Here is a 16,240-nt window from a genome sequence, read left to right as displayed (position 1 = left end):
TTTATAATAAAAAATGTAAACGTATACATAATAAAATATGGATACAAAATAAAATCTAGGCGTTTAAGTTAGCATTATCTGGTAATTTAGGTTGAAAATTTTCAAAATCTGTAGACTTGATGTTGAACTTTATTCTTTATCGTTATCACTTCCGTTACTGTTAACAGGTTTGACAACCACGAGCTTTTCGTCTGCTTACATTAACGACGGTTTACCGGCTTATTTTACGGATAAAGTGTACAACAAGACCGTGACAATGGCTAAGCAAATAACACAGCAGACTTTTGATAATGTTGTAAAAGAAAACATCGAAGAATTTGATATGACGCCAGAAGAGGCAGTTCAAGATGCTGTTCAGCAGTTCGAAATTCAGGTTGACGGATAAATTATATATATACTAATGTAGATATGAGGATATCTTAGTGTACAAACCACGAACGAAGAGAGTGAAGGCGTTAGATGTGTGTGTGTGTGAGTGAGTGGGGTATAGATTTGGATCTTTAAAAAACTCGTTATTGTCTTATTAAAATGAAAAGGTATATTAACTGATCGCCATGTTTTTTGAAGTATGTTATCACGGACGTGTAATACAAAGTTCGTGATGTTATGCGCACATGGGATATAGGCCAGAAACTTTTAATTCTGTGTATAATAATCAGTCATAGTTATCACCTAAATAGTCTACTTTAGTCACCTAATAGTCACCTAAATAGTCTACCTTGTCGCTTTCATTGTTTTCCTCTTTATCTTACACACATAACCCATGCCCTCCCCACACCGCTACCAACCTACAAACACATGTGGATGCATAATCCATAATCATGTTTTCCATGCTGGCTCTAAGATTTATTTCATCCCAAATTTAGAATATATTTTCCTGTATTTTTTTTGGAACTATAATTTTTTGAGACAATTTTGTTTCACTTAATTTGTGGGAGCGTGCAATGACATGTGGTAAAAAAAAAAATATCTTTTTTTGGTAATATCCTTCAGATTGTCATCTACTTTTCTCTTGTCACTTTGTGTTACTGTCATAGCTGTTGCTGTACTGTTGGTAGTAATGAACTCTAATATGGTGTCTGCCATAAGAGATGTGGGAGGGGAAAGACTTTATTGTTTTAGTTTATTGAAGATTACGAACTTAATTACGGATGTATTTTCATTTCTGTATTTAATCAGGGTATTAACCTAGACAACATAGTGAAAGATCCAACTCTGTATGGCCAAGGCAATGGCATTGGTGGATCAGGGGATATCACTTCAGTTCATCCTGTGTTAGAAGCATTTCAGAAGCTAAACCTTCAGCTGGAGAGAGGACAACCAGATTTCAAAATCATCAGCAGCAGCCTTGAGAAAATACGCGATGAATGCAATATTGATCTTGCACACAGATGTCTTGCAGGGAACCACCAGGCTTACTCATCTCTAATGAAAACTTTGCACATGTTTTCTACAGACATTTCCATAACTAAAGCGGTGCTTCAGTCATTCTGTGCATTGTTAAATGGTCAGCCAGATCTCTTAGAAGAAGATGGAAGCTCCCATTTTGTGAAGCTTCTTGACAGTTTTAAATCCGACTGCGAGATTCTTGAGCTGGTTGTTAAAGTGATTCGTCTTTGCTGTGTGAAACATGAGATTAATCGTCAGACATTTGTGGGGAAGAATGTAATTGTCCTGTTGACAGAGCTCTTAACACTTCACCAGTCAGTGCCATCTCTCGTGAAAGAAATCTGTTTTACTTTACGTGTTTTTACATTTGATGATGACGTTCGTGTCCCATTTGGTAAGGCCCATGAACATGCAAAGATGATTGTCACTGAAGGATGTGCTTTGAAGGCCATTCTCAAGATCTGTGAAGGTAATGACTTGTTTTAATTTTGCTTGCTTTTAGGTTTACAGAATATCTACGCTCTTCATTTGTCACTGTAGAATCAACTCTCATTATTATATAATTTATGTAACATCTCATCACAGAAATACACAGAATCATCGTTCGAAGAGGGAAACTCTCTTTTTTGTTATGCATCTTATTAGTGAATATGGTGTCTGGTCTGTGCCACAATATGATAGAAGGGAGAGAATTTATTGTTTTTAGTTTATTAAAGATTACAGGAAAAATGTATAGACAGCATATTATTGCATCCAGGTCTTGATGAATAAATTTGAAAAGATACATCTGCACAAACATCTGTGGTGGGAGCTCATGACTGCATTTGAAAGCATGACTATTTCATTTTAGTAAAACTGATCAGGTAATTTGCCTCATCTTAGTAAAACTGATCAGGTAGTTTATCTCATTTAAGTAAAACTGATCAGGTGCTTAAGTGCATAGATTTATGTATCCTTCACAGAAAATAAATGAAAAGAATTAAATGTTTATACTAAAACAGATAAAAAGATAAATCCAGTCTCTATTATTTGCTTGCAGTGTATGCTCACAATGTGAATGTGCTTGGAGAACTTTTTTTGACACTTGGAAGTCTAGCAGTGAGAGATGAGTTCTGTAAAGAGGTTCTCAACCTAGGAGGCGTGAATCTCATTCTGCAAGCCTTTGAACACAACATAGGAGACAAGGTAATATTGACAAGTGTTGTTTCTCCATTTGTCTTGTTCTGTAGATGTTTCCTCTTTCTTCTTTAATTTGGAGAATGTAAGAAAAACACAAAATCCCTATCAAGAAACATGAATCAGTTTTTAAACTGATAAACAACTATATAATCTATATTACAAGAAGAAAGTTAAAAGTTTATAACATCTAATGACCCCTCCCCTCCCATGCAGTCTGTTTATTTTGTGCATACATTTTTGAGTGACAACACAAAAGGCAATAAATATCAAATCTTATCAGTTGTTGTAGTGTCTTAATCAACTTTTGCTTTTGAGGAAAACACATTTTTTGCTTGTTTTAAATTTTGGCAGGCAATAGTGCGGCAGGCATTAGTGGTACTGAAGTCTCTCGCTGGCAGTGATGATGTCAAACTGGCAGCAGTGAAGCTTAATGCCGTGGAGCTGGTGGTGGCAGCTATGACAAAGCATGCCAACAATGCTGCTATTGCTGAGGTTGGATGTGGTGTGCTAGTGGCTTTAACTTTGAGGAATCCTGAACATTGTGCACGAGTCATTGAATGCAAAGGTCATGAAACAGTGGTGCAGGTCATGAAGATACATGCACAAGAAGCTGGAGTACAGGTATTTTGTTATAAATTTTGGCTTTCTGTTATGGCTTAACTCATTTGTGCATGCATCTGAGACAAGTATAACATATATGTACTGCTACTGTTATATTTTTTACACAGACATGAAGGGAAGAAGCATGGACAAAAATCAGTGATTATGCAAGCTGAAGCATTTCCTAACACAGCAATCCCCATTAGATTATGAAGGAAACAACTTTGATAGGTTGTTAATCCCATCCTTCTCTCTGCATAACCCTGTATGTAGAAGACTTTTAAAATCCCATTGGACATACTTCATTCCTGTTAGATTGACCGCCAAAAAAACTGCACTTTCCGAATGGCTTGAGATAGGAATGATTGATTTGTTTAATTTGTAATTTTCTTAACAGGTCTGTTTTTTCCCTCTCATTTAGTTTAAAAACTTTTTTTTTTTTTAAATAGGATGTTTTTTATGCATTCCAGGGTAACTAACTTCATCTCATCCTTGTGTTGCAAGCAAGTTAACTCATTTTCAGAAAAAGAATTAGTGGATTTATAAAGAAGGTATATTACTTCTATGAACAGTTAAATGTGCTTGTGCTGGAGTCAAAGATCAATTAGTAAATATGCATCTTTCCCAAAGATGTGCATGTTCTTAGTCTTTTTTTTTCAATCTGGCTTACAGATTAATTTTCATATAATTCTTTTTCTAAAACTGCAGAAACAGTGCTGCATGGCACTAAGGAACCTGGTCGTCCGAACGCGAGAGTATAATCCACTCATTTTGGAATTGGGTGCTGAATCTCTGTTGAATAAGGCAATTGCCAACCACAAGAGCTGTGAGGATGAGGCCAAGGCAGCCCTCAGGGACTTGGACTGTGCAGTGCAACTAAAGGAGCTTTGGACTGGACAAAAGGGATCTCTTCAGCAATAACATGATCAGGATCACTCTAGCAAAAAAAAAAAAAAAATTTGCATGAACTTCAGGATTGCCAGATGCATCGGTTATTTTTTAAAGTTTGTTTTAAAAAACCTAAGATTGAGCTTCAAGTATTTTTCTCTAACACTTGTTTGAAATGCTTGTAATAAATGAAGGACAGTTACAATGTACCCATCTCCACCCCAAAAATTACTGTATGATTTCAGAAAAGTACTTTTACAATGTGCTTGTGTTCATGAAAGCCCATTTACATACAAACATTTATGCTTGCATGCAATTTAGATGTACATTTTGCAGGCAGGTGGATTGAAATGGTCTCCTAAAAGTGAATAAAAGTTTTAAATTTAAAACAAGGGTGGTTACAAAACAAATTCAGATGAACTGATCGAATTAACCCGTTCTCTGCTTCACCATTAATGCCAGATCTTTCTATATTTTCATGGTATGGTGTTGTGTCTATGTTGGAATCTCCTTTTACATAAAAGAATCCGGGCATTTGAAAATAACTGCCTGGGGAGGCTGGTCGAAATCTCCTACATGAAGCAAACAAATAAATGTACAGTCACTACACTGGTAGGCCACCAAGAACCTCTTCTCGCAACAGTGAAGCAGGCAAGCATCTAGTTCAACTATGTAAACTGGCATGACACTCTTAAGACCATTCTTCAGGGTATGCTTGGCAGTGGGTGTTGATACCAAGTTAGAAGAAAAACTGGCTTGCAAATATTAAACGTTCTAAGCAAGTCCAGCTCACCACCCCTCAAGACATTCTACTTCTCTCCAGTTGTTTCTCTACAATGATCAGTTTTGGAATACCAAAATAATGGCTCGTCAGCTAGTACCAGTCAATGTAGGAATTATTTGGAAATGATATTATGCACTGATATTTACTTAGTCCTTAGGAAAAAAAAAGTGCAACCCACTACAGTCTGACTTGTTAAAGTGCAGCACTCCTTGAAGTAGACAGTGTCAAAAGCAGAAAACAAATAAAGCTAAACAGTCTCAAATGACATTGTAGTGTATGAAATTGTGACACGCAGCACTATCTAATCGTTCTCAAATTTAAATCAAATAAAAGGAGACTTAATTATACACCAGAATTCTGGACTATCATTACATAGGTTGTGTATTCAAACAAAAATGGATACATCACAGATGAACACAGATAATAAAAAGAAAAGAGTTCACTTCCAAAACTGATGTAAAAAAATATTTAAAATTGTACTCGGTGATTAACATTTGGAAATGAGTCTAATGATTTTGTAAAATTAAGACAAATCTGCCACTAATTATATGGATGGCAAGAAGTATAGACTTTACTATGGAAATTTCCAGAACTGTCCCCCAGTAGTATCCTGGTAGCTGGATGTTCAAAGTGCTTGGATAATTTACAGTCAGTGCTACCTTTTCAGCACTAAGAAATTACCATCAAGTAGCTTTAGTAATTTTAATTGCATAATTACCAGCAAAGTACCCATTTTAATCAAAAAGGAACTTTTTGGCATAAGACTGGAAATTTATGCTTTAGCATAAAAAAATATATGTGCAAAAGCATGTACTTGTGATTTAAGCAAATTGGTGCTCAGTGGCTGCTGCATGTACAGATACGTGAAAGCTAGTGCACACACACATCTGCTATGTTTGGCTATGGATAGACCTGTACAGATATGCACATTTTCATAATTTTACCATGAGCCTATTTCTGTGGAACAGTTTTTCATCCTGCATCAAGCACTTGGACTGGCCAAACTGAAGTGTTTAGTATGTCATACATAAATCATTTAAAGTATTCATGATCACAGTATAATTGAGGCTTTAAAATTTAAGAAAAGATTGAATTGTGGAATAAAGAAATCATATTAACACAATGGTTTTGAAATGTCTGGTGCCATCGTGAGCAAACATCAAAACGTTTGGTGGGATCCCACCATTTGCTTTATATAGAAAATATGATCACAAAATTATCCGCCAAAAGACAGCAAGAATGTCAGTTATTTTGAGATGACATCACTGTTGTATTGTTAAATAAAAGGAACTAAGGATAAAATCTGACTTTCTGACAAATCCCAATTCACCATTGCAACTCGTAAAACCTTTGGAAGTTATCACTGCTTCTGTATCTCTGAAATTGCTCTCATTTTTTATGCATAAATTCTCTTTTTAAAAAAAATTATATGGACATTTAAAATGTCAACTGTAGCAGTAACAGTAAAAATAAAAAAATTTCAAGGCTTAAATTAATGTACCACTCCAAATCTATGCTGTAAAAAATGGCAACAACTTTAAAAAAAAATGAAATAATGAAACAATCTCTCTCACACATGGATACCTACATGCAAATACTCTCAAAATAAGAATCATCAACTCAACCACAAATGTAGCCATAATGTGTTGCTGTATCCTTGTACATAATTCCACCCAGAAAAGGAAATATAAAAATAAATAACCTGACATTCTTTTAATATCATTTTAAGAATTAAACTTTTCAAAGTATATTCTCAAAATTAAACTTTTCAAAGTATATTTTCAGAATTAAACTTTTCAAAGTATATGAAAAGATTGTAAACTGATGTGTAAAATCGTTACAAAACATTGTTAAGACAAGAATGCCAGAAGCTAAAAATAACTAGTACAATGAAAACATGAATTTAGCTACCACTATAAACTTATTTATTAGAATTTAATGAAAATTTACATAACCTTATATTTTCATAACAAAAATTTAATGACAAGTGGGAATTTATAAAGCGCAATAACTCAGCCAAAGGCGGATTCTGGGCTGAACAAGATCACAAAATAGTAACAAAGATTTAGAACAAAAAAACAAAAAAAAATGTAGAACGAAGACCAATATGAGGAATCGCTGCTTTCTGGCAGTAAAGGGCGATGACTATAAATTTAACGGTAACGACTCCAGAGAAAAAGATTAGTGAAATTAGGAGAATACTGGGAAGATATTGAGTAATCTTCAGAATTGGAAGAAATGTTAACATATGAAACTGCAAGAGGGTGACCATCACTTCAGTTTATTCACTGCAGCTTAAGGTCGCTGCTGAAGCAAGTGAAGTAGGCGGAGTGGCATCAAGCCAATAGATCCAAACAGTTTGCGCTTAAAAATAACATTATATACATTATACACAGTCCTGTTGCAAACCAGAAGAGGAAAACAAAAACGCAGCAGAAGCACATGTAAACATGAAGGTCCAACACTTTTATCCAAATTGAAGCAAGACCAAAAAATATAAATAAAATCAAGGACAGCCCATCCCCTCAACTTGCCAGGAAGCAGGATAGAACTCTCATTTATCAAAAAGAATGCATCAGGGTACAAAGAAACCTGAATGATTAATTCCTGTGCATATGGCTCTTTCTGTATTGTTTCCTTCTTTTTAGATATGGCGGCAAGTAGAGACAACCATTTCAAAACAAAATGATAATGACACAATGCAATATTCATTTTTTCTTGTGTTTTTAATGCTGCTTCTAAATGTTCAGATGACCAAAGAAAATGCTGCAATAATTCCTTTTGTATTTTTTTTTAAAAAACAAATTTGAGATTACCTGAATAGGACATACTTCCTAAACCTAGCATCACTGCTGCTCAAACTTTAACAAAAACGAAGGTTGTATTTTGAAATATAATGACAGGTATTTGTGTGTCTTTGTGCATGTGAGTGCAAAGCCAACTTGTATGATAACTAATGATTGTGTGTGTGAGACAGCCTAAATTGTCATGAAAACCCTACAGAGTAAAGGAATTTTCTGAGAAAAACAGAGAAAGTCCTTGAGCTCCATAATCCTATAACAAGAAGAACACATAAATACAAGGTCATCAACACTGCAAACCTGTTCCTCCGATACCAAGGAACTGCATGCAAGGATCTGCAAAGATAACATACAGAAGTGTTTCTTTGATTTCTGTACAAATTTTAAAAATTTATTAAACCATCAGCCAACCATCTTTGTAATGCTAACAGCTGTTAACTGTGAGGATACAACAGTATTAGATATAAGAACCCTTACTATTAGATTTTTAAAAAAAACCCACTGCACATATGAATTAAGAAAATACTTAAAATGACCATTTTTAAAAAAAGAAAATGCCTAATTACGAGAATACATAAAATCAAACCTTTCTCGATGTGTCGTGGTTGGCTCACAGTATACCAGCAAGTACTTTATCCTAACCATTTCATTGTTCTCCACCACATAATATCTTTCTGGTACATCGCCAGCCTGGCTTTCTGATGCTCGAGCTCGATTCTTTGAAGTTGATGGCTCTATTTTATAGAAAGAAATTATTTTACAATAAGAGTGAGAAAGAAAGGAAAGCAAGCAAAAGGTGATAAATACCACAAACAACTACTGTAACTTTAATATTTTAAAAACTTTGAAAAAATACTGGAACAATGTGATTGTTTCTTTATTCCAGTTGTGGACAGTTTCCTTTTGGAGGGCTGGTCTCAAAATTCTAGGCTATGCGGTGGGCCGGTAAAATGCCAGAGACTTACACAACAAGCCTAGTGATAATGGAATGGACAATAAATGAGTAAGCAATTCTGTTCACTTACTGAATTTATTGTGTAAAATGAAGCTGTTCAACTTCATATTTTGGCAGACAGACCAATCCAAAGAAGTCTGTGGGCCGTACTTTGCCTACCCCTGTTTTATGCTCTTACAAAAAACTAAGCCAACTAAACACCTGTGCCATTTAAACACATAATTAAATATATGACTACCACTAATGGAAACAAAAATGTATAGACGTATTAATCACAGGTACATTTTTTAAAAAACTTATTTTTATATACTTTTACAGCACCTGGTGCTTAGCATTTAGTAAACAGTAAAGTGCCAACTGTTCGCTCTTTCGATGTGAATAAATTGATGCAATTGAGATTTACTCAAATAATTGCAAAATATGAATATGCTTAGCAGAACTTGACTGTCCTAGTATTATTTTATTCTTCTTTGGAAAAGGTGCAGAAGGAAATACGTTTTTATCTAAAGAGGAAATTTTATTTAAACAACATATTTAAACTTCAGACACTTTGAAGCACTTATCAGAAAAAAAGTTACCAAAGCTAATATCCTATATGTGGTGATATCTACCTGTCATGTCATCTTCCTTCACAGTGCATTTGACACTAGGATCATCAATGAGCTGGCAAACAGCGACACATCCCAGATTGGGTCCCAGCTGACTCTCTGACCAGCCCTGCCCCCCAGGGCTGTACATCAAAGACACTGCTAGCTCACTAGACAGATAGATGCCTTTACCAAACAGGGATACCTGAAGAAATGACAATATTGAGTTGGTTCAGATTTCAGGAAATTTAAAGAAGGAAGAATTACTACAAAGCTGATGAATTCACACTGGCCCAGATACGTTTATAATAGCTTTAAAAAAAAAACAACCCAAAACACTTAAAATAAAACCCCAAGGAAAGCTTCAAAACTGAAATAAAACAGCAGGGGGAATTATCTACAAATATGCTGTCCTGAGATTTGGCATTCAACTAGAAGAAGAGCATTGCTTACTAAACTCATGCTTACTTTGTTCATATGGTTGGCAAGACCACTGTGAAGGATTGAGTGAAAGTTTTCAATGCGGCTACCATGATAAGCATACATAAGTTTTCGACCATTCAGCAGTGATTCAAACTTCTGTTCTGGTGTCTGCCCATGCAGCACCTCAAACACAAAACTGGGTTCTGGCACTGATGTGACATGGCCAGTTTTCATCTGGATATTTCTAAACTGTGAAAGAGAAACAGATATACTGATTCAAATAAAGACCAAAGTAAATACAGTGAACTCGTATAAGCTGCCTCCGCATCTCTCACACAGCTAATGTTACACAATAATTCACTACTATGATTATAACAATGAATAATTATAAATATATATAATACACATACTTGTCACATCTGTATGTGCCCTTGATTCCAAATAATGTTGCTTGAAGTAGTGTGTGTGCAACTGGTGTGTAATGCTACATCATCTTGTCACCACTCTCCTCCTACTGCCAAAGCCTTCAATATTTCCTCAACCAGAAACTTAAGCATAAAGGCTAACAATACACTGCACGCTGAAGAATTTTTCAGTTAAAATTTTTTAAAGATATAGATCATGATGTAATCAGTAAATGACATCTAATTTTAACCACAAAACCCCCCAACAAAACAATTCATTGACTTTCAGAATACCTCTGACTTATTTAGCGTCAAAATCTGGAATAATGAATTATCCAGTGCCCAGGCAAGCAGTTCAAGGGCTTCATCAGAGATGTAATTGATTTCTGCAGACAGCTGAAAAATTCCTGGAATCTCATCTGCTACAGCCTTCTGCAAAGAAAAAAGTTCATAAAAAGCGATGTTTGAGAAATACATAATTCACTTTTATGTGTTAATATTTTGTGAACTCAAATACGTGATAACGGTGTCAAATTAAAACTTGCAGGATGTACACGTCAATTTTATTGTTGACCTACGTATTCTATTTCCTGTTTTAAACGCAGCATCAACGCAACCGACATCCCACTTGGGAGGGGAAAATAAACTTTATGGAAGCAGAAAGGACTAGGAGACTGTTGCGTTATTCGTCAAAAAGGCTGGCATGAAATGAAAGCTTGGTGACCGAAAAAAACTAGATACTTTTAATAAAGGAAAGAAAGCCAATAATAATTTGTCTATAGTTTTATATGCAATCGTGTAAACGTCGATTTGCCGTGAAAAATACACTGAATAGTAGAAGTAACAATAAAAGTCTAAACACTAAAGCACGCTAAAACAGACCAAAGTATCTGTTCGTTTTTCTCCGTCATCATCAATATATCGAGGTGGAAAGGGGCGCAAAACAGAATCGCAGCGGTAACTTTGAAGTGCTGATAAAAAGAAACTCCAGCGCAAATCAGCAGCTAATGGATCCTGCCTAATTCTCCCAAGAATTATTTGCTTTAGTTCTTCTCTGGATACATCCATCATCTTTAAATATGTTTCTTGTAGTATGAGCAATAAGCTCTTGTGATATATAACTACTCATTCTACGTGGCCATTTCATGATGTGCTCGGTAGTCGGTGGTGTGTAGGACGGATAACTCCGAGTACATCGCATTGTGAGTGAAGTCCCTTGACCAGCAGCATTCCCTGAAAATGGCATCGACAGGGCCACGTGGGCCAAACATACTTATCACAGGTTAGCTGCTTTCGGTAATTTGTCTGTATTGTCTGTTTATCGTTCACACACTTTGAGTGGGGAAATATGTTATTGGTTCAGTGTCCTCTGGCTTGCATTGGATACGAAATCCTTGATAATGTCTGTAATGATGTGTTTCATGTGTACATCATGATGATGTCGATTTGTAATGCGCAGGTATCCATTCCGAAGAATGCTCATTGCGCTACATCATGACTGATTTTTAATGTCCGATTTAAGCAGTGAAAGAAAAAAAAAATTACAGATTGTCTTCTAGACCTAGAGTTCATGTTTGGTTCTTTCACCATCAATTATTAATTACATACTCAGACATTGGCTGGCAACTTACCTTTTACTATTTAACCTGTCATTATATAGTCATGTTATTATCTGTTGCAAAATATTTACATATAATTGTTGACTTACGATTACACATGCGTTTGTAGCGAAACTATAAAATACCCGAGAGCTTCATACGATGCTAATACTGGCCATTGGCTAAAAGTTCATTCAATATCTCTGGCTCACAATTATGAGCCCACACAAAACAAGATGATACGATCCGTACTGTGAGCACAAGCAAAACAAAGCGCAAACCATTCATAAACGTATTAAGCTGTAATTTCATTTTCTTTCTTCTTGAAGGTACACCTGGAACAGGTAAAACAACTCTTGCCTCCGAATTAGCACAGCGTACAGGTTTAAATTACATTGATGTCAGCCAGTTGGCAACAGAACAGGAGCTTTTTGATGGTTATGATGATGAACTTCAGTGTCCGATTCTAGACGATGATAGAGTGAGTTTATTATTATTATAGACCTCTTGATTATGACTGAGAAAATACAGTGCTATCAGGATTATTATATAATTGTCAGATTGTTATGTTTCAAAATACAAAATTTTAAGGAAGGTGCAATCTCTACTTTCATTTTTAGAACTGCTATTAGAACTAACTCAAGCATAAGAGTTTTCATCAACTTTAATCCAGTTAATTCTAATATCACCAATATTTTTATGAAGCGATAAGGTTTAAAATCTAAAGAAGTAGTAATATCATTGAGCTATATAGGAATTTGAAAGATAACTGTCAGTACTTAGTGTAATTAACTGCAGCACTTTAATTATTTATTTAAAGTTGCTTCAGTTGCATGTTTATTAATATCACAAATACACTGCGTAATAGAGTTGAATGATTACATCTGGATTTGCTTGATTAAAATCAAATCTATCTAAAATAAAAAGGCTTTTGAAGCTAGTTCTTCAGAAATGTATTTTGCTCTTTACATTAGATTTTTTTAAAAGCTATTTAGTTATTAAAACATAGTGTGTTTTTAAAGCATAATCATTAGTATGTTTTATATTTTGCCTGGTACTGCACTTTTTCATGTTCAACATAAGTAACTCTTCAGTGGAAAAATTGATAGTTTACTTGCAAGATGGTGGTGTCAAAAGGTGAGTGTGACTGAGGCTCATAATCCCACCTGCTATTTGCATTCACTCACTAAAGTATATTTTTTGACAGGTTGTGGATGAACTAGAAGAAGAAATGTCTAAAGGAGGAAACATTGTAGATTATCATGGCTGTGAATTTTTCCCTGAACGATGGTTTGACATTGTGTTTGTTCTGCGCACAGACAACTCTGTATTATATGAAAGGCTCCAGCAGAGGTATGCTACACAGGTTTTTAGATGTCTTGTTTAAATTTAATAATAGCATTATTTACAGTGTGCAAAGCAGGGTTATCTACTGGATAATCTTTTCCAAAAACAATAAATCTTGTTTGCAGCTCAGTTCAATTTTATAAAATGAAAATTGTGTTGAGAACTAGACAATGTTCCATTAGACAAGGGCTAACATGTGCATGCTAGCATTGTCAACACAGTGTGACCTCTACTGATAGGGAAGGCTTGATCTTCAATAATCAACATGAAGCAGTTATTAAAGATTAAAATGTGAACCTTGAGAATATTGTTAACGTGCTGGCTGAGATTATCAATATTGTTGTTAGGTAGGTAGGATCATAATGCCAGCAGCTTATATACCTTCCCTTTGTTCTTTGTATTACTGGTTTTGGTCTCATCTGGTCAGGCTGATGCTGTTTTACCATAATTGTACAGAATACCAAGTTCTTAAGATTTGATAGTCATTGAGAAGGTCTTTAAACGTGTCAGCTTGTGTCAGAATAATACTAGTTTAATGTTTCTTTTTGCAGTCTGTGAGGCAGTGTCTGTGTGTGTGATAGAAAGGGTGTATGGAAGAGAGATCAAACGAGAAAGAAGGGTAGTGTGTATGTATGTGTAGGAACAGCCTGATTAGTCTTTCTTTTGTTTTGTCTCTTCCATCATCAAGTCATATTCCAAGTGTAGTGTCATTTGGCCAATAAAAAAAATTCTTCTTTTTAAGCAGTAGTCGCAATATAGCCCCGAAAAGGCCTCACAATGATCTGTTGTATTATTCAGATTAAATTTTGTCATAGCTCTTTATGGATGAGTGCTAATGTTTCTTTTTCTGTTTCTTTAATTTATATGTGACAACACCATATCCATCAGAGGGTATACAGGAAAAAAGTTGGAGTCCAACATAGAATGTGAAATTTTTCAAACAGTTCTTGATGAAGCTAAGGAGTCATATCGTCCAGAAATTGTTCATGAGCTCCAGTCTAACACATCTGAGCAGCTGGAAGACAACTTGGAAAAGGTGTTAGCATGGATAGCCATGTGGCAGCCAACCCCAGTAACCTAGGTGTGCCTTGTGGAAATAATGACAGAATCAATTGCTTTTTCTTTTCCTTCAGAAAAAACACCACAAAGCACAGAAAAGGAAACATGTCCACGTGCACCCACCCCCCCTATAATTGTACTATTGTAAACTATACTAGCACTGCATTAGGGATTGTATTATTGCTGTTATGATGATGATTTAGATTTACGTCAAAAGTGCAGAGACTTTTAGAACCCAAAGCCCTGATTATTAATGTGTATTAAGATATTTGATATTTGAAAAAGTAATATAGAAATTGCCCTAGTTAGGACCTGTAAGGACTGGGTGTCAAAGCTAATGTTTATAACATAGACTGATACTCAAAATGTCACTGATAACCTCATGAAACATTAACTCATCATAGCTATGATAAGAAAGTTTCCACTAAGTTAAATGTATATATGTAATATATGCCAGTAATTCTGAAGATCACACACCTTATATGTGTTGAGTGTATATAAGCTATGACCTGTGTACATAAGCAGTTGTATAGCATTGTGGAAGAAGGTTGGAAAATAAATGTAAATATCAATCACAACACATTTTGGTTTGGAAAGAATACAGAAATAATGCAGTCAAGTTTCATTTAGGATCATCCATTTTTTTATTTGTTGTACAATTTCTACTGTTCATATTGCTCAGTATATGACAGTTGTAGTAATGGGCAATGCAAGTGTACATTTGCTCTGATTGAAAGTGAAATTTAGTCAACTATCTAGTATTAATCCCGTTCAGAACAAGTATCACATTTTAAAAAAAGTGTGAAGACAGGAGAATGGGTAAGGGATAAATGGAGTGAGGGTAGAAAATAGACATAAATGAATATTAAAGAAAAGAAAGTCAGAGACAACAGTGTCTTCTGTAAATAATTTTATCAGCGTATGAGGAACCTATTAACAGGAATTTGTAATATTTTGTTACAAAAAATAACATTCAGGTAAACTGTACTTATTAGAAATTTGGAATATCAAGACAATGGGTAAGGCTAAACCTATAAAAGGTTTAGTTTTTTAATTTTTGAAAATGTTGCAGCATTTCTGCTCAAAAGAAAACAGTTCTGTTGTGTTTAGTATTTTCATTCACTGAGCTTGAGGTTTGCTGCTGTATTTTACTTTTTAAAAATCTACTCTAAGATCTGAATCACTGTTAACAGAGTTACACATGGATTTAGACATGTACAAGGAAGATGAATATCTATGTATGGCTTTCTTTTCATAAATTTATTTTCTAAGAAAAATTGTAAGGCAAAGTTTTGGTAAAACTTTTTTTGTGAATGGGTTCAAGTCAAACACAATCATTTAAGAAACATTATATGCAGTAGTTGTGACAAAAAGAAGCCATATGAATTAACATGAACGTCTGTAAAAAGCATTCTAGCAGAAAGCTATTTATAGCACTCAAATCAGAAGGCACACCATTTTTTCTCTTGTTGTGCAGTTATCTTTCCCCAGCGAGCTCAACTGTTGGCAGTGGGTACCTGACCATAGAGGGCATGGGGAAAGTAAGGCATAGAGGGAGAGGGCATTACACTCACAAAAAGCTGGCCTCAAGAAAATTGTGGTGTCTTAACACCTTACTCTCCAACAACCAAATGTCAAGAAATGATCTTTACAGTTTTAGCTACAGAGCACCCAAAAGGAACTGTTTTGGGTCTTTATTGTAATGGTGTTTTCAATTCTTTAAAAAAGTTTTTTTTCTTTCAAAGATGTCCAAGCAATGTGGCCAAATGGTTTATTAAAGTACAGTTAGGACAATCAGTTCAGGCCCTAACCTGGCTGATTATTGGAGATAGGGTTGGACAGAAGCAGCAGCTGATGGGATGGATCTCATCAGACATAATTCTAGTCTGGCATCATGTCACTAAAGATGCTTCTGGGAATACTTCCAATAAGTGGAGTAGGTGTGCTGCTCTTTTCAGTTCAGTAGTCGCAGAATGTGGCAGGAATGACCCTGTATGTCAATTTTAATTTCCATTGGTGTGTGCCAGATTGTGATTTTATATCTGATTGAAAAATATAATACATTATTTTATACAGGTTTCAGTGCTGCATCTATTATCTTGAATGACTATGTATGAAGTGTACATAAGTTTATGCATTCTTTCATCAAACGTACCTGTACTTTTAGACAGATGGTGAAAATATGTCATTAAGATCTTTGTTGAAGAAGTTTGATGGACAACTAAA

At 35.0% G+C, this 16,240-nt stretch overlaps 3 protein-coding genes across 3 annotated transcripts; 2 read left to right on the top strand and 1 right to left on the bottom strand.

The window, feature by feature from the left end:
• The first annotated feature begins 153 nt into the window (after nucleotides 1–153).
• On the top strand, nucleotides 154–4,445 carry LOC112562985 (armadillo repeat-containing protein 6-like). Its single transcript, XM_025236651.1, has 5 exons — nucleotides 154–373; nucleotides 1,180–1,858; nucleotides 2,429–2,574; nucleotides 2,920–3,189; nucleotides 3,877–4,445. Exons 1-5 carry the CDS (start codon nucleotides 257–259, stop codon nucleotides 4,087–4,089), a joined length of 1,425 nt encoding a protein of 474 aa, XP_025092436.1. The 5' UTR covers nucleotides 154–256; the 3' UTR covers nucleotides 4,090–4,445.
• Nucleotides 4,446–5,100: 655 nt separating this feature from the next.
• Nucleotides 5,101–11,118, bottom strand: LOC112562991 (mono [ADP-ribose] polymerase PARP16-like). Its single transcript, XM_025236664.1, has 6 exons — nucleotides 10,893–11,118; nucleotides 10,305–10,442; nucleotides 9,652–9,855; nucleotides 9,208–9,388; nucleotides 8,228–8,375; nucleotides 5,101–7,977 (listed from the first exon to the last, which is right to left on the bottom strand). Exons 1-6 carry the CDS (start codon nucleotides 11,079–11,081, stop codon nucleotides 7,827–7,829), a joined length of 1,011 nt encoding a protein of 336 aa, XP_025092449.1. The 5' UTR covers nucleotides 11,082–11,118; the 3' UTR covers nucleotides 5,101–7,826.
• Nucleotides 11,119–11,153: 35 nt separating this feature from the next.
• On the top strand, nucleotides 11,154–16,091 carry LOC112563008 (adenylate kinase isoenzyme 6-like). Its single transcript, XM_025236688.1, has 4 exons — nucleotides 11,154–11,292; nucleotides 11,938–12,089; nucleotides 12,816–12,961; nucleotides 13,844–16,091. The coding sequence occupies exons 1-4, from the start codon at nucleotides 11,250–11,252 to the stop codon at nucleotides 14,034–14,036; spliced, it is 534 nt and encodes a 177-aa protein (XP_025092473.1). The 5' UTR covers nucleotides 11,154–11,249; the 3' UTR covers nucleotides 14,037–16,091.
• The last annotated feature ends 149 nt before the right edge of the window (nucleotides 16,092–16,240 follow it).

Source organism: Pomacea canaliculata, linkage group LG1 (assembly GCF_003073045.1).
Source record: "Pomacea canaliculata isolate SZHN2017 linkage group LG1, ASM307304v1, whole genome shotgun sequence".
Lineage (NCBI taxonomy): Eukaryota > Metazoa > Mollusca > Gastropoda > Architaenioglossa > Ampullariidae > Pomacea > Pomacea canaliculata.
The sequence above is the reverse complement of the archived record's forward strand: the minus strand, read 5'-3'. Positions and strand labels throughout refer to the sequence as shown.